The following is a 17,318-nucleotide window of genomic DNA, read 5'->3' as shown; positions in this document are numbered from 1 at the left end:
GGTGCAACCAAAAGCGGTTTCTACAGTCTCAGTGACTTTCAAGTGTATGCATTTTGCTGTGTGGGCCTTCGTTGCCGCCAGGACTTCTTTCTAGCTGCAGCGAGTGGCGGATACTCTCTAGCCATGGTGCATGGGCTTCTCATCGTGGTGGCTTCTCTCCTTGTGGGTTTCGGAGCACAGGCTAAGAAGCTGTGCACAGGCAGAGCTGCCTCTCCGGATGTCGACTCTTTCCGGACCACGAATTGGACCTGTCTCCTGCACTGACAGGCAGATTCTTTACCACTGAGCCCCCAGGGAAGCCCCCAAAAGATTTTTTTTTTTTAAAAAAGGCTTTTGTTACTGCCAGGCAGAGCATACTGACAAAGATTCTCTCCTAGACCAGACTCTACTCCCTTAACTGTTTTTTAAAAAATTCTCTGCCACAGTTTATTTAATCTTGGCTGTGCTGGGTCTTCACTGCAGCGCCTGGGCTTAGCCACAGCATGTGGGATCTCGTTCCCCGACCAGGAATGGAACCCTGCACTGGGAGCACAGTCTTATCCACTGGACCACCAGGGAAGTCCCTCTGAACTCTTTCCCAACTAGGCACTCACTTTTGGACTTCTGCGATGTCTCTGCATTTTCCAGTCTTAGTAAGAACTGCCCCCCACCCCATCCCGCATGTCTGGTAACCGCCAATGTCTAACCAGTTCCTCATCCCCCACTGTCCCCCAGGTGGTCTGAGGCCACCCTGGCCAGCCTCCAGCAGGAATTCTGCTGGGTTTTCCTGCCTAGAAACCCCCCACCCCGCTTTCCTCTTAGTAATTTCCCACCCACTGACCCTATCCTGAACCTTGGCTGTAAATCCCCACTGGTTCCTGCGGCTCTAAGTGAAAAATGTCACCTGCTCTATCAGTAAGCAAAGGATGTTGCAACCTACAAGCCGTCACATCACAGCTGCCCGACGGTGCACCGAGGGGACTCGGGTGAGAAAGCACGGGACGCTGGCCCCGGGAAGCTGAGGTGCACATCAAAGGAACGGAGGAAAGCGCTGAATTCCTGGAGATGCCTGGTTTTCCGGTATTAAGCAATCTTCTGACTTTCGGACTACCTGGTCTTTGTTGCAAACACCCTTATAAACCCTGGCTCCTCCCTCACCTCTTCGGGGCATTCCCTCAGCTATCCGAGATGCTGCGTCCTGGGCTTAAGTCCTCAGTTTTGTCCAAGGAATAAAACGTAACTCCCGACTTTTAGGTCGTGTGTTTTTTTTCAGTCAACAGGCATTTGGGATGAACCCAGAGGGCCCCACACTGAGGTCTCTTGCGCCCTACGTCAAGGGTCCTGACGGGGATGTTTTCGGCGCTTAAAGTGACGTCCAGCCCTGCTTTTCTCTCAGCTCCCCGTGCTTCCTTGAAGGTCCAGGAACCCATGGCCAACGGGCCAGAAACCCTGTTTCTGAGGTTCCTCAACCACAGAGCTGCAGAGTCTCCCTCAGGAGGGCGCGATGACGCCCTTCTGGAGAAGTCAGACGCCCCTCGTCTGAGGGCCAGCGGCCGACAGGCCCGCGGGTTGCTGCTGCAGCCCCTTTCCGCAAACATGGCGCCCAGCCCTCCCTGCCCGGGCGCGCGGAACCCCACAGCACAGAGTCCCAAGCCGCGGCGGGAGCCGGAAGTCCCGCGGGCTGCACTTCCGGCGGGGGGGGGGGGGAGGGCTCGGCGCTCGCGGGGCGGGGCCTGTCGGGGGCGGGCCCGCGGCGCCTGCGTGCGCCACTTCCGGGCGCGGCGCGGTGAGCGAGGGCGGCATGGCGGGTGGCGGCGTAGTGGGCGTCTCGCGGGGCTGGAGCCGGGCGGAGAGGCTGGGCGCCCCCGGGGGCTCCGCCTGGCCCCCGCCGCCCTCGTCCTCGCGCTGTGGTCGGGGTGCTGCTGCTTCTGTGGGACCCACGGTTTCCCCAAACGCAGGAAACGATTAGTGGGCGGACCGGAGGGGCCGCGGAGGCGCGGCCCGCTGCTCCGCCGGGTTTCCGAACCTGCGGCGCCTACTCCCCCTGCGAGGGCGGGCCGCCGGGACTCAGGGAGGGCCCTCGGGGTGGGGCGGGGCCCTCGCGCGGGGAAGAAGAGCCCTAGTCTGCCTCCACAGGGAGAAGCATTCTTTGACATCCAGCCTGGGTACCTCTGTGTGTGTGAGTGAATCCAGAAAGTTTCGGGCGAATAAAGCCTGTGTGGGCGAACAGACAGGCTTTTGAATGGGCCAACTTGTGTTTCTCTTTTAATGCCAAATAGTGTTTATTCTGGAGCTCCCAGGCTATCTGCCATCGATTGATTTACTTTTTTTTTTCTTAAGATAAATGTAAGGTGCTACCGAGCAGACTCCGCAATGGAAGGTAAACCCTTGCTGACGTCCAAGCAGAAGACTGCGGTGGTGTGCGGAGTCCCCACCCAGGTGGTCTGCACGGCCTTCAGCAGCCACATCCTGGTGGTGGTGACCCAGCTGGGGAAGATGGGTACCCTGGTCTCCCTGGAGCCCAGCAGTGTGACTAGTGACGTCGGCAAGCCTGTGCTGACCACCAAAGTCCTCCTCGGGAAGGATGAGGTAATGGGCTGGGAAGGGCTCCCAGTGCCCGTACTTTGTCAGGATGTGGAGCATCCGGTAGGCAAGCGCACCCCTGTCCCCCCGCCACCACAGCCCAGGGCAGCACTGCGTGGGGCCCGCAGATAATTGGAGGGTGTCCACCTGCTGCATGCAGCCCATCAGCATTTTATCAGACACATGCAGAGGCATTGTTTTGTAATGCAAGCCTGTGCCACAATTTGACCCCATCATAGTACCTCATGATAGTGAGAGCCTGTTCTGCCCCGTTCAGGAAAGGTCATCTGTGAGGTCTGACAGGCTTTCCCTCTGTGGACTCTCACGGCCCTTCCAGAGTAGAGAGAACCAGGAGAGAGAGGATCCGGAAGCTGGCCTGGGCTCCTGAGAGGCACTGGGTGAAGCCATTAAGAAGAAAGCAGGTCTCCTTCAGTTACAGTGGTCTCCCCTTCCCTCTTCAGCCGCTCGTCCATGTCTTCGCGAAAAACCTGGTGGCATTTGTGTCTCAAGAAGCTGGAAACAGAGCTGTCCTCCTCGCCCTGGCCGTGAAGGACAAGAGCATGGAGGTGGTGGAGGCCCTGAAGGAGGCGATCCAGATGTGCCAGGTGTGGTGACCCTGGCGTGGCCGCCCCTGCCACCCGGGAGGGCCATGCGCCAACTCAGACACCTTCTCAAGGATCTGAAGGCGCTCCTTTGGTTAGAAGGAGGAGCTCTCTGGCTGGAAGAAACACAGACGCCTCGGGCTGGCCTTGGTTTGGAGGCTGACGGCCCCTGTGGAGGGACAGGAAGCACGTCCTGAGAAGGTTGCGAGTCCTCCTCCCCAGGTCCAGAGCCTCACGTGTGTGAGAAGTGACAAATGAGCCATGGCCCTCAATTGTTGGGGGAAGTTTTTTTTATTATTAAAAATAAATGCATATCCTCAAATACCTTACCATTCTTCTTAACAATGCTGAGAAATGTCAGGCACACGACATACGTTCATTGCAGTGAACAGCTGCGGGGAGGAAAACATATTTGGCAAAAGCTCAATCTGAGGTTCACACAGTGAGACAGCTCCAGGAGCTGACTCTGCCCCCTCCCTCATCCTGCTCCTCTTCCGTGGCTTTTCTGATCCTTCTGTTGCCCAGACGCCGCTCGAGGCCTCTCGATGGACTGGCACCCTAGCTTCCAGAGCCACGTGCTTAAAGACAGAGGGTAGAGGTGCATCCCGCCACCGGTGTGGGTGCTTGTGGGAACGGCCAGGGGGCAGAAGCTCAAACTGGGACGTTAGGGCTGTCGGGGACCGGTGATGGCGAGACCATGCTGCTGGTCTAACCTGAGAAGGACTCGAGTGGGGTTGCTGAGCATGGGACAGAAGACAGCCTTGTTTAAAGGCTCGTTCCCTCAGCAGATGCCAGGGCCCCCGGGGAGGCACGTTCACAGCCCCTCAGGACCGTCGGGTAAACCCACAGGCACACACCAGCTGTGGGGTGACCCGGTGACCTGTGTCAGGAGGGCCAGGCAGTCATACAAGGGTCCACCAGACTTCCTAGAGCGCTGCAGATGCCCCTGTGTGGGGAGCTTGAGGGACCTGGGAGCCAGGCCTCCACCAGGGGAAACAGGCAGATCCATGCCGGGCAGCTCAGGGCTCTTCGGCGGCCACATCTGGCTGGGGGCTCTGGGTCCCACCTCCTTGCTGCTCGCTCTCAGCCCTGGCCTTTCTCCTGAGAAGACCCTGCCTGGCGTCTGCACTTGGAGGGCTTGCACGGACGCTTTAAAGGCCAGAAAGCAGCTGACCAACAGGAGAAGGGAAAGGCCTGTCCACCCACATGAGAGGGCCCGAGGGGTGACACAGGTCATGGCAGGTGTGGGGACACAGACGCCGGAGTAGAAGAGATGTGTTGGGGGGTCAGCAGCACCTGGGAATGATGGGGGCGACAGCTCCTGGAGAAGCGGCGCCTGGCCGGGCGCACGGGCCGACGCAAGTGCCGCTGGGCTGGAGCCGCCTCGACCCATAGCAGCCTGTAATTAGCACGCTCGTCATCTAGGCATCAGACGAGTCTGGAAACGCTTCTCCTGCTTGACCAGCCGGGAACCTGAACCTTGGGTCAGGCTCCAGCCTGGGGCTTAGTCCAGATTTGCAGCTTTGGTTTTCTGCCTCGGCCCCTAAATGTACGAGAGGTCTGGCTCACCCTGCCTGTTGGTGAGCTCTGGGCTCACCCTTCAGTCCTGGTAACACGTTTAATCCTCCCGCCCACCCAATGAGGTCTACACAGCAGTTGAGGAAACGGAGGCACGCTGCCACCAAGCGGCAGGGCTGGGGTTTGAAGCAAGCCGAGGGCCCCGAGGGACGCTGTTTACACGTTCCCAGACCCCTCACTGACGCTCCTTGGATGGGCCACACTGGCTTCCCCAGTAGCTCAGCTGGTAAAGAATCCGCCTGCAATGCAAGAGACCAGAGTGATCCCTGGGTTGGGAAGATCCCCTGGAGAAGGGAAAGGCTACCCGCTCCGGTACTCTTGCCTGGAGAAGTCCATGGACAGAGGAGCCTGGCGGGCTCCAGTCCGTGGGGTCACAAAGAGTTGGACGTAACTGAGCAACTTTCACTTTTCCACACTGTTCACCCGGCCCCAGCCCCACGCTGGCACTCCCTGGTCCCTTTTCTAAGGGACAGGCCATCCTCGTCGACACGGCGGACGGACGTCCCTCCGTGCTCTGCGTGCAGGGCTCGGGCGCAGCCTTGTGTGGAGGCCTCCTGCGCGCCAGGCCCTGGCGGCACCCCCACCGTCTGACCGAGTCCTGGTGACTGTACTAGGAGGCAGGTGGGCAGTGCAGGCAATCGAGGCTCAGCAGGACGGGGCGAGTTGCTCAGGCCCCCAGGGGACCAGCCCCAGGATGCAAACACACTTGAGCCCGTCATCTGTGCTGTCCCACGGCTGCCCGCCAGGAATGTGGGGGGACGGCTGACGTATAATTGAAACCAGGGTCCCCGGCGCTGTCCCGAGTGGTACTTACTCACAGCTGCCCAAAGCTGTCGTAGCTAGCGAGAGCAAAGACTTCCGTCACTGAAGCCAGCGCCTCGCTGCTCTGCTCTGCCTTGTAAATCAAGACGGGCGGCTCGTGTGAGAAGGCGCTTGGCCCTTGCTTTCTGCGGTGCTCTGCTCGCAGCTGCTGTAATTCAGGAGGAGAGATACACGCTCCAATAAAGAGATCCATAAAGCCGCGGTTTCCGCAGGCAGGGCTGTCGGCTTCGTGGAAATTGTTATTCCTTTAGATGGAAAGGCTGCATATGGTGCTTTACCCAGCAATCAAACTGTAATTACAACTCCCAGCAATGTACGGCTGAATGTGGATAACACACGTGGGGTCGGTGTGCCAGCCCCTGCAACGCCGACAGGTGCAGGAAGTGCCCTTGTTCAAGGCCGTGCCCTTGGACCAACGCAGTGTGGGGTGGACGTGGGGTGGGGTGAGGTGGTGTAGACACCCCTGCTGCTGAGCTGCAAGCAGAGAAGCCCACGTTCTCCCACTTGCTGCCTTTTCCTAAGTGGACATGGCCGGCAGCCCCAGCTCAGGGTCAAGGGCGGGCCTGCAGCCCCAGCTCAGAGTCAAGGGCGAGTGGGTCCCTTGGCGGTCAAGAGAGGCCAGGCGGGCGGCCATCCTCGGTTATCCATCCAAGCAGCTTGTCCAGGGTTTGATGGAGCCCTGGATCCTCCTGAACCAATTATGACAGACAGCCCACGGAATGAGGCAGCGGGCACAGGCCCAGCTGGATAAGCTGGCGTCGGCTGTCCTGTTTCGCACCTTGGAGGGAAACTGGAGATCAGGAGGGGGCGCTGGACAGGGGACGAGGGTGATGGCCGGATCCGCGAGAACGAGCTCAGAGCTGGCTGAGTGGTGTGGACGGCGAGTGCGCCGCGGGCTTTCACAGTCAGAGCTGGAGAGCAGGCGGCAGGTCCGGCTTCCTGTGGGGACCAGGGACATCAGAAGGGTACATTCCGCACGGACTGCAAGACATGGGAGGTGCCAGAGCCCCGGGAGGCGCGGCTCCCTGAGGTGGGGCAGTTGAGGGCAGAAGGGACGGAAGACAGGAAAATAGAGCAGCGTGAACAGAGCAGGGCTGGGTGGGGGTGCTCCGAGTGTGGCAAACGCCACATCACCCCACTCAACCCTCACCGCACGTGAAGTGGGCCTCGGACCCCCGGCCACACGGACGGGCCGGGCAGACGCAGGACCCAGAGCCACGGCAGTCCCTGGTCCAGCAAGACCCATGCCTGGAGGTCGGAGCCATGACGGCCAGGTGGGTGGTGGGTGGGAAGGACTGCTGGCCCCAACCCTGGGCGGGGCATGGAGGAGGGCATGGCTGGGCTACCCAGGCAGGTAGGGCCGGCCTGGCAGGGCAGCTGGGGCGGGCAGCAGGGAGGCATTTGCTGGGTCTGGGGCAAGGCCAGCACTTTCCCAGCAGCAGGCCTATCGGATTGACCCCGGCCGCCGGGAGGAGGCACGGCAGAGGCCTGGAGGTCTGGCGGTGGTTCCAGACAGCCCGCCACCCCCACAGGCCCGGAGGCCTGCGTCAGACCTGCCTCAGGCCCGGCCGGATGGCCGAGGGCGTTACCAGGGAGGTGAGCTGTGTGTGTGTGCGGGCGTGTGTGTGTGTGGGCGTGCCTGCACACCCAGGAGAGAGATGTGTCCAGGCTGGACCCCTGTGCACCCCTGGAGAGAAACACCCACACCCTGAGATTCTGAGCTTCACAGTGGTTCTATCCCCAGCCCACCTCCACCCCAGAGGCCATGCCCCCTGCCAGGCACCCCGTGCCCCGGGTGCCACCCCGTGGCCAAAGAGGCCCTCAGCCCAGCCCGGTCAGGCCAGGCCCAGGTCAGCACCCCAGTCTGCTCTGGGGCAACAGGCAGGTATGGACAGGCCCCGGGCAGGCACAGGCTGTCCTGGGGACCAAGGCAGCAGGTCTGGCAGGGACTCGGCTGGGCACGGGCAGGAAAGAGGGCGGGATGCAAGGAGAATGCCTCGTGTGGGTCCCTGCGCATCACGGGGCGGTGCTGGTTGGCTCGGTGACTGGGCAGCAGAAGGCCACCCATGTGCGCTCGCTGGTGGGACCCTCGCCCAGCCCCCGGCGGCGGCAGCCGAGGCCGCCTTTGGGAGGAGCCGGCAGAGCCTCTCGAGTCCCGTGCTGACCAGGGCTGCCCTGCCACACACGGCCATCATCACCCACAGAAACCAGGGCCCGGAGAGGCCACAGTCGGCCATGGCCACAGACACAGTGAGAGGCCTGCAGGGTCCCGGGCCTGCCTCTGCCCGGGGCCAGGCACCCCTGGCTTCAGGCCCAGGGCTCCGCCAAGGCAAGGAGCCGGCACCTTGGACAGAGGGAGGCCATGCTTCCAAAACTGCCCCCAAACTAGGGCTGGAAGGCCCCTCAGCGCCCCCTGCCCCCGCCAAGCTAAGGCCCAGAGGGAGTGGAGGAGAGGCTCAGGGCCCCCAGGCTGATGGGCGGCCAGGCCGGGACTCATCCCCCGTGGGCTGCAGAGGCGTTCTGGGGGCCTGACAGGCGCCCTGTGCAGGCTGTGCAGGTGCTGGCTGAGTCACCGGCCATTCTGCTGGCAGCAGCCACAGCCCAGGGGTGAGTCCTTTCACCGCCCGTGGGCACTGTCAGCGAGGGCCTAGGGGGCATCAAAGGACCCTGGCAGGCTGCTCTCGGCACGGAAAGGGCCTGGATGCGAGGAGGGCGGGCAGGGAGAGTCTGCCCCTGCATGCCCCCGGAGATGTCCCCAGGCAGCAGGCCGGCCTAGAAAGGGGCTGGCTCGGCAGGGACGCCTGGAGGGAGGTTCGGTGCCCAACCCAGGCTGAGTGCCCCGGGTGTCAGGTCCCTGAGGTGAGGGGCAGGTGCCGGGACGAGGGTGCTGAGGTCTGTGATGGGTCTGCAGCGTCCCAGCCTCCCGCAGCCCAGCCGGGGGCCGCCTGGGGCCCCGTCACCTGTCAGGGGACCCGCATTCAGGGGCCTCAGCCTCTGGGTGGGCAGGTTTGTCCCGAGACAGGCTCGGTCAGTGTCCAGCCCCGGGAGGGCGAGCAGGCCCAGCCGGACCGGCCACCTCTCCCAAGGAAGTGTGGCTGTGACAGCGGCAAGGCCTCCTGTGGCCGAAGAGGCCCATGCTGGCCGGAGGGTCAGACTTGCCCGGGCCCTTCCCAGGGCCGGGGTGCTGAAGCCCTCGCCTCCCCAGACCTGGGACCCTTCGCCGGTTGTGCGCGGGCTTGGCACAGCTGGTCCTTCCCTCTAAGCTGGAGAAGCCACGCCTCACCCCCCAGGGCTCCTGATCCTGCCACACCTGGTATGTGGCCCGGCTCTGCGGTCTACGATCTGCGGTCTGGGGCTCAAGGAAGGAGCAGGTGGGGCAGGGCCTGCAATCTGCACACAGCACCCCACGGAAGGGCTGGTGGAACCCAGACTCACCTTTGCAGACGAGAAAACAGAGGCTCAGTGAGGTGAAGGGGCCTCCGAGGAGGCCGGGATCCCGGCGGCAGGCGGGGCCGAGGCGGCCGCTGGGGTGGCCTGATCAGGAAGCCGCAGGACGGGCGGGCGCCCAGGCTTATAACGTGCAGCCACTGCTCGGTGGGCAGACGGGGCTGGGGGCCCACGGGAACTCGCGGCGGCGGGAGAAGCCACAGGCCGCAGCAGCCACCTGCCAGGCAGCGTGGGAGCCCACGGGCAGGGCGCTGGCTCCCCGGGGCCCGGGCGTGGGCTGGGCAGGGCACAGCGATCCTGACGCGCCTGTGGAATTGAAGGAGGTGACATTTGGGATGCAGGACGACACTGGGCCCAGGGGACTCTGGCCGAGGCGGCCTGCAGGGGCCTGGGGGAGGGGCAGTCCCGGGCTTTCCGGGTCAGGACCAGGACCTCAGGGCGTATCTGGGGGCTCCCTGGGGCAACCATGTGGGTGGACGGGTGCAGGCGCAGGGGGTGGCAGCCTCTCTGGAGCACCCCCATACCCCTGGGGGAGCCCAGTCACGTCTCACCAATGACTCCCGCCTCTGTAAGGAGCCTGATGCCTGGACCCAGGGCCTCAGGGAGGGTGGGCGGCACCAAGGAAAGACCGTGTGGGCAGGTACCCGTGCTGACGCCCGCCGAGGCGCCCCCTGCCGCCCCCTGAGGCCGGGCGGGTGAGCCCCCTGCCCCAGGCCCCTGGCCCAGGGCTGACCCCGCAGGCCCAGCTGCCTTTCTCACTCACCCAGGCCCCTCCTCCCCTCCTCCAGCAGACAAACACAGGAACATTCCCAGTAGACTTTTGGGGGCTGGGACCCGATAATAGATTTACCCATTTTAAGGGGCATTTAATCCACCCTCGATGTCACGCTATGCCCACTCTGTCTTCTTGGAGAACTCCATCAACCCAACGGGAAGCCCGTACCTACAGGAGTGCAGCCCACCCTGGCCCGCCGCAGACCCGCCCCCTGTCTCAGGCCCCCGTGGGCCTGGCCTTCTGGTCCAGGCAGGTGAGGGCACCTGGCGGCAGGCAGGCCGGGAGCCAGCCGCCTGGAGCAAGCAGCCGGGGGAGGGATAGAGTGTCAGGGGAGGGGCCCGCCTCCGTGCCGCCCCTCTGCCGGCCCGCCCTCCGCCTGAGGCTGGGGGGGCCACGGGGCTGTGCCTGCTTGTGGCCGCCCCTCCCCGGGCCTGGCGTGGCCTCCCAAAGGTAGCCCGGTCCCACCCCCACCAGGGCCGCCCCCCGGGTTCACTGGCCACACGAACGACCAGCCTGGCTTCCCTAGAGGCCCAGTGCCCAGGACTGGCCCGGGAGCTTCCTGCCTGAGAGGTAGGTGCTGGGCCCTGTGACCAGGGCCGGAGGGCGGGGTGGAGGCCTCAAGTGCGAGAGCAGGGAGGTGCCTGGCGCCCCAGCAGGTTACAAGAGGCTGCAGAGCGGGCACCCAGGACGAGCGAGCGGTCCTGGGGTGGCCAGGAGCTCTGGCCAAGCAGGATGCCAGACGGTCAGGCAGGCAGGCTGGGTGGGTGGGTACAGGGCGCGCCCCCCACCCTGTCTGCTGCTGAGGGCAGGGCCAATCTGGCTGGCTTCCCAGACGCCACCCCCAGCAGGCAGGGCCACGGGGACTCCCCGATTTCCTCTGATGTCTTTGGCTCCTGGATGCGGGCTCCCCGCAAGCCCATGATACCAGAGGGGGCATCGCCCCAGGTCACGGGCAGGCGGCTGGCGTCTGCGCCCGGGGGGCCGACACCAGGAAGGAGAGCACCTTGGGGCCAGGCCTCGGAGTTGGGTCCCTGCACACAGAGGGCTGCCCAGAGCCCAGGCACGCAGGCAGGAGGATCTGCCTGGCACCCTTGCGGGAGGGCTGTTGGCCAAAGCCCAGCTTGGCTGCGCAGCCAGGCGCTGCCGCCCGCCCACATGCCGCCTGCTCCCAGAGCACCTTTGCCCTTTCCACGCCCCATGTGCCCTTCCTCCCTCTGCAGATGACTGACGCCCCGGGGCTCCCGGGCACCCCCCTGGCGTGGACGCCGCCGGCCAGGCCTGCTGGACAGCAGATGGAGCATGCGGGGAACGGCTCCCAGGGCCCCGGGCCTCTCTTCCTCACCTCACCGCTGGCCCGCGGCGTCTCGGGCATCTTCGTGTGGGCGGCCCTGGTGCTCACCGGCCACCAGGTGAGCCTCCCCTCGGTGCCCCCTGGGGACCCTCAGCCCAGCCCCAGGGGGCCTGCTCGGCCTTGGGGCAGACCCGGAGGCCTGGCTGGCTGGAGGAGCAGCGCCCGGGGGCTCACCACAGCCGCGTGGGGCCAGGGAGGTTCAGGGGACGCAGAGAGCTGGGCGGGAAGACAGACAGCCTCCGCCCAGAAGTGGGAAGAACTCTGGCTGGACGCCCGGCCCCCCCACCCCACCCCGGGGCGCTTCGTCAGGCCATGGGTCCATTCGCTGAGGTCAGCGGCAGGGTCCGCTTTCACAGACAAGGAGACTGAGGCTGTGAAAGGCTGGGGGTCTTTCCCAGGCCCGCGTTGCTGGGAGGGGAAGAGTCCTCTGCTCCTGGGGGTCAGAGCGTGGCTGGAGGGGCCCAGAGCTGGGGACCCAGGTCGCCCCAGGTGGAACCGCCAGGCCTGGCAGAGAGATTGAGGGAGTGGCTGGGGGGCGGTGAGAGGTGGTGCTTGGGGGCAGCATTGGGCAGTGGGTACCAGGCATCACAGATAGCAGAGCAGCTCGGGAGCCCAGGACCAGCCCAGAGAGGCACAAGCGGAGGTTGGCGGGAGAGGGCTGCCCGGGCTGGAGGCACTCCCCGGACATGTGGGAGTTTGGCCCTCAGCCAGGGGTGCTGGGGAGCCAGAGGAGGCTGCGGTTGGGCACCAAGGGCAGAGTGGCCCCGTAGGATGGCTTGGCTGGCATCGTTGCAGGGGCTGGACTGGCGGAGTGAGCCTGTGGCAGGGGCAGTCAGGAGGCTGGCTGGCAGGACAGCAGGTGGCCAGAGGCCTCGAGGCAGGGCCGTGGGGGCCGATGCCCCCCCAGTGAGAGTCACCCCCAGGCTGGTGCACGTCTAGGCGTGGCCTCAGATAACCGGTCGTAAGGGGGACAGGGCAAGCATGTTAGGGTGGGCCAGGTGCAGCCGAGAGCGGCAGGAGAAGGTGGCCCCTTCCTCTTGGGGCCATCAGGGAGGCCTTCCTGGAGGAGGCAGTATTTGCCCTGAGTTTTAGCAAGCTGTCCCGGAGCATCTGGACGGGTAGACAGGACAGGTGGGTGGTGCGTTTGCATCACACGGAAGCCGGGCCTTCTTCCTGGTGGCAGCATGGCTTTCGGTTCCCAGGCAGCTGTGCTTTGTGGGACAACGAGCACCAGGGGGGTGGTCACCCAGCGTCCTGGGTCCAGGCTGTCCCAGTTCCAGCCACAGTCTGAGCCTTGGCTGGGCCCTCTGTCCAGCCCTGACCTTCTGGGAGCGTGTGTCTGGAGCCCAGTGTCCCGGGGCCCCACGGCCTGGGCAGGGCTGACGGAGAGTCTGTGGGCGGCACTTCCCAGGCCCCCACCTCCCCTCCTCCCCCCACCCCAACAGGCAGTCCCTCACTCTCCACCCAGGGGTACAGAAAGCGACTCAACTCTCACTTTAAAGACAGGGCACTGAGGCCCGAGGGGATGGCGGCTTGCCGAGGCCCGCAGCGGGCAGTGCGTGCCCAAGGGCCCGAGTCTGTCTCCTGATAGCTGGTCAGGCTGTGCCCTTCCCACTGCACCCGCTGGGGAGGGAGCAGCTGATAAGGAGCCTGATGACGCCTGCCTGCCCCCGCCACCCCAGGCTGTGCCCCCAGAGGCTGGGCTTCTGTGCTCAGCCTGCCCTCTGCCTGCCCCTCCCCCTTCCCTCATGGTGCTTCCTCCAGGAAGCCTCCCAGGGGTGCTGGGGACCACGGCCAGCTACCTGTTTGCCTGGCTCCCTGTGCTTCTTCCCGTCACTGCTTTTTCATGTCCTCATAGAAAACAAAGATGATGTAGGAAGGTTACAGACGATCACGGGGACCACCCATCTGTCCCTTTCGTTCAGGGATGTCCTCCCCTTTGTCTCTGCTCGGCTCTGGCACACACCTGGGCCCTACTTGCTTTGCCGTCCTGTTGCGTTCTCTCGGAGCAGCCCCCCAGGCTGGTGCCCGGGGCTAAGGGTCGCCCTCTGCAAGGCAGTCAAGGGCCCACCACCAGGCTCAGTCTCCTGTGTCCCTATGATGAACGTCCTTGAACGTGAATCCTGTTTTTGTCTCTGAATAAATCTGTTCCGTGGGCTAAGTCCCAAGGAGGGGTCGGAGGCATCAGCTGTTCTAATGCCCCCATGTCGCCGTGCCATACTGCTCCGCAGGCCAGCGTACATGCCCACCCCTGAATGAATGAATGAACACGCCCTTGACTATGTACACTCCTGGTGTGCAGTGTCGGCTCAGGGCAGGGCCCAGCGAGGCTGGCTCTGCTCCCTCCCGCTGGCTGGGGGCCGGGGGCGGGCGGGCAGCGAGCCCCAGGCCTGCCTCCTCTGCCTGCCCAGATCTACCTGCACCTGCGCTCCTACACGGTGCCCCACGAGCAGCGCTACATCATCCGCCTGCTGTTCATCGTCCCCGTCTATGCCTTCGACTCCTGGCTCAGCCTCCTCCTCCTGGGGGCCCACCAGCACTACGTCTACTTCGACTCCGTGAGGGATTGCTACGAAGGTGGGTGCCGCCAGCCCTCCAGGGCCCGGGGAGCGAGTGAGGGGCTCCCAGGGGCTTGCACAGCCCCTGCCAGCCTGAGTCTGGCTTCGCGAGGGCCCCGCCGGATGGCCAGATCAGGGGTGCCAAGGAGACTCCTGGGCTCCCAAGGTGGGGGGGGCTGCAGCTGGGCCGGCCGGAGCCTGGGAGAGGCCGCGGGCCAGGTGTGGGGGGGTCAGAGCCGCAGGGACTGCTGTGGCCCCACCCCCTGCCCAGGGGAACGTCCCAGGGCTGGGCTGCGAGCCCCATGAGGAGTGTGTCTGTGTCTCCCGGGCAGGGGGTGCCCAGAGCTCTGCGTGGCCAGAGGGCCTCGCGGGCGGCCCAGGCTCACTGCCCACACCTGCTCTGCAGCCTTTGTCATTTACAGCTTTCTGAGCCTCTGTTTCCAGTACCTGGGGGGTGAGAGCGCCATCATGGCTGAGATCCGGGGAAAGCCCGTCAGGTAAGTTTCTGCCCAGAGCCCGCGGGTCCCCCACCCCCTGCTGGGCAGCCAGGACACTCTGGGGGTGTCCTCCGGGGACACACCTCAGGGACTCCTGCACCCCAGGACCAGCTGCTTCCACGGCACCTGCTGCCTTCGGGGCATGACCTACTCCATCGGCTTTCTGCGCTTCTGCAAGCAGGTGAGTCCCTGGGCCGCCTGGCCAGCCCCCCACGGCCCCTGCGCACCCAGCATGCTGGGCTGGCTCTACTGGGCTGGCTCCTCACCAGTGCCCCCAGCCACCATCCTCAGCCCCTCCCCGACCCCCAGGCCACGCTGCAGTTCTGCATTGTGAAGCCCATCATGGCCTTGGTCACCATCTTCCTGCAGGCGTTCGGCAAATACCACGACGGGGACTTCAAGTGAGGCCCGGCCAGCATGCGGGCAGGGCGGGGTGAGGGCCGGAGCGGGAGGCAGGGCTCAGCACAGGGGTAAGGGCCGGGGGCAAGACTGTGGCAAACAGACCCTTGTTCCCAGGTGAGGCCTAGGAACCCCAGGGCCTCGCGGCCCCGACCCCACGGCCCCCGGACAGCCAGGGGGGAGCTAAGGGCACCCAGGGAGCCAAGCTCCGCCCTCGCACGTGCCCCTGGGCCAGGGCCTCAAGAACATCCCAAACGCACGCGCACTCCTGCTCACACCACACGCATGCGCACTCCTGCTCACATCCCACACGCATGCGCACTCCTGCTCACGTGCACACATGCTCACACATGCACATGTGCAGACACACGCTGTCACAGAGGAGTGCACACATGCGCGTGCACACATAAGGCTCACGTGTGCATGCATGTGCACACATGTTCCTGCTCACACAGTCACATGCACACCAAGGCCCGCACACGACGTGGGTTTGCCTTGCACAGGGCTGTTCCCATGGAGGGAGGTTGGGGAGGGGCAGCGGGGCTCCTGCCTGGAGGGGGCGGGAGCTGGAGACCCAGCGCCCCTCAGCTCCTCGGCCTCCCCGCCAGGTGCCCCGTGCGGCCCTGGAGGGGGGCCCAGGTCTGAGTCTCTGCGGTGCCCAGGCTGGGGGCTCAGGCCGGTGGCACAGTGGGTGGGGTGGGGCGGGCACAGGGCTGTAGCCGCCCTAACGGGCTCCTGTCCTGGCCCGCAGCGTCCGCAGCGGCTACCTGTACGTCACCCTCGTCTACAACGCCTCGGTCAGCCTGGCGCTCTACGCCCTGTTCCTCTTCTACTCCGCCACCAGGGAGCTGCTGCAGCCCTTTGAGCCCGTCCTCAAGTTCCTCACCATCAAGGCCGTCATCTTCCTCTCTTTCTGGCAGGGTGGGTGGGCACGTTCCTGGTGCCCTCAAGCCCAGCCCCACTCCCAGCTGCAGCCCCGGTCAGCCGGTGGCCCTCTCAGCAGGGGAGACAGCGAGGACCCCCCAGCAGATGGGGCCTGATGTGGGGAGACAGGACGCCCAGAGGGGTGCTGGAGCCCTGCGCCCACCAGCCCCTGGGCACTCCTGGCCCCCACTTCTCAGAGGACAGTGAGCAGCTGGGGCCAGGGGGAGAGCAAGACAGGCCCTTGGGGATTCTTGATGCCCGCTGTGCCGCCAAGGACCCAGCACTGGAGGCGCCCAGTCCCCCTGAACTGAGCTCAGACCCTGCAGACCCCTATCAAGCTCACGCAGCCTCGGCTGGGTGGGGGGGGTCTTGGCTGGGGTCAGCTCCCATCCAGCCTCCTGTCCGGAGCAGCTGACTGAGCGGCCATCACCACTCCCCAGGGCTGCTGCTGGCCATCCTGGAGAGGTGTGGGGTCATCCCCGAGGTCCAGGTCATCGATGGGAGCACAGTGGGGGCCGGCACGGTGGCCGCCGGCTACCAGAACTTCATCATCTGCATCGAGATGCTCTTTGCTTCCATCGCCCTGCGCTATGCCTTCACCTGCCAGGTGTACTCGGAGAAGACAGAGAGCTCGCCAGGTATGCAGGGCCCGCAGCCCGGGTGAGGAGCTCCTGGACCGTCTCGAGGGCAGGGGTGCTGGGGCGGCCTGGGCAGCCCCCAAACCACGCCTCTATTCCCCATCTCATCCTGGTGGGCAGGGAGACAGCCCCAAGGAGGGAACGGGCCCCCAGCAGGGGCGTCACCTCCACACAGTCCCAGGGAGGAGACCAGGGGTGGGATGAGCTGAGTGAGTCCCTGCACTGATAGACAGTTCCTGCCCCCTGGGCCTGAGGGGTCCTCACCAGCACATCTCGGCGCTCAGACAGGCCTGGCAGGAGAGTCGGGGAGCTGGCTGGCGCTGGTGCCCCTAGAGAAAGGCCCATGTGGGTAGGGACGGGCCTCAGCCTGGACTGGTCAGCCTGGAGTGGTGAGGAGGTGAAGGGGTCACCCCAAGGTGGAGATAAGGTGGGGGCCAACCCAAGGCGACCTGGCAGAGGGTCTGGGCTGGGAGTGCCCCAGGGCTGGGCTGAGATCCAGGGGTCCTGGAGTCACCCCCTGCTGGCTGAGCCAGGACCTGGACATGCAGAAAAGAGGCCTCAGCCCTGGGCAGTGCGCAGGCTGGCAGGGAGGAAGCCAGGTCCTGGGGGCTGGGTGCACGAGGGGCGGGGTGGTGCGTGCCCGGGGCGTGCCCAGCCCACCCACCGCCTGCCCCCAGCCCCCTCAGCACCCATGCAGAGCATCTCCAGTGGCCTCAAGGAGACCATGAGCCCGCAGGACATCGTGCAGGACGCCATCCATAACTTCTCCCCCGCCTACCAGAAGTACACGCAGCAGGCCACACAGGAGGCCCCCCGGCCTGGCCAGGGCAGCGCGCCCTCACCCCGCACGCCCCCCCACAGCCCGGATGGTGGCCCTGGCGGGGGCAGGAAGGGCCGCAATGTGGAGAAGAGGATGCTAATACCCGCGGAGGAGCTGTAGGGGGCCCACGGTTAGCAGCCGCCTGGAAAGGACAGGGAGCCCTGCCTGCTGACCATCTTGCCAAAGGTCAGGCCTCTCCTGGGAGCCTCCTGCCCACCCACCTGCGGCCGGTGGAGTGGGTCACCTGGTAGCCCTGCTAGGCGCCCAGGGGCTGCTCCCTCACCCGGTGGGCCCGCAGCCCCAGAAGAGGGCACTTGCGCCCACCTGGTGACCCCAGGGACCTAC

General features: G+C 65.0%; 2 protein-coding genes and 1 long non-coding RNA gene across 5 annotated transcripts; 2 read left to right on the top strand and 1 right to left on the bottom strand.

Annotated features, from left to right (window-relative positions):
• The first annotated feature begins 1,720 nt into the window (after window positions 1-1,720).
• PSMG3 (proteasome assembly chaperone 3) lies at window positions 1,721-3,486 on the top strand. Of its 2 annotated transcripts, none has more exons than XM_044936338.2 (3): window positions 1,721-1,765; window positions 2,320-2,568; window positions 3,024-3,486. In XM_044936338.2, exons 2-3 carry the CDS (start codon window positions 2,353-2,355, stop codon window positions 3,174-3,176), a joined length of 369 nt encoding a protein of 122 aa, XP_044792273.1. In that variant the 5' UTR covers window positions 1,721-1,765; window positions 2,320-2,352; the 3' UTR covers window positions 3,177-3,486. The 2 variants fall into 2 exon arrangements, with proteins under 2 accessions (XP_044792273.1, XP_006046072.1); XM_006046010.4 differs by lacking the exon at window positions 1,721-1,765 and adding an exon at window positions 1,772-2,158.
• A 173-nt stretch (window positions 3,487-3,659) lies between these two features.
• LOC102391479 lies at window positions 3,660-11,852 on the bottom strand. 2 transcript variants are annotated; one of them, XR_003106457.3, is made up of 5 exons: window positions 11,129-11,852; window positions 9,000-9,317; window positions 6,343-6,503; window positions 5,557-5,712; window positions 3,660-4,981 (listed from the first exon to the last, which is right to left on the bottom strand). It is a non-coding gene; the product is annotated as an uncharacterized LOC102391479 (long non-coding RNA). The 2 variants fall into 2 exon arrangements; XR_003106456.3 differs by having other exon boundaries at window positions 5,557-6,503.
• TMEM184A (transmembrane protein 184A) lies at window positions 6,529-17,250 on the top strand. The gene is made up of 9 exons (XM_044936337.2): window positions 6,529-7,160; window positions 11,007-11,195; window positions 13,549-13,714; window positions 14,102-14,192; window positions 14,298-14,373; window positions 14,502-14,593; window positions 15,343-15,512; window positions 15,956-16,153; window positions 16,831-17,250. The coding sequence occupies exons 1-9, from the start codon at window positions 6,828-6,830 to the stop codon at window positions 17,091-17,093; spliced, it is 1,578 nt and encodes a 525-aa protein (XP_044792272.1). The 5' UTR covers window positions 6,529-6,827; the 3' UTR covers window positions 17,094-17,250.
• Window positions 17,251-17,318: the final 68 nt, after the last annotated feature.

Source organism: Bubalus bubalis, chromosome 24 (genome assembly GCF_019923935.1).
Source record: "Bubalus bubalis isolate 160015118507 breed Murrah chromosome 24, NDDB_SH_1, whole genome shotgun sequence".
NCBI classification, from domain to species: domain Eukaryota; kingdom Metazoa; phylum Chordata; class Mammalia; order Artiodactyla; family Bovidae; genus Bubalus; species Bubalus bubalis.
This window is presented reverse-complemented; position numbering and strand designations above follow the sequence as displayed.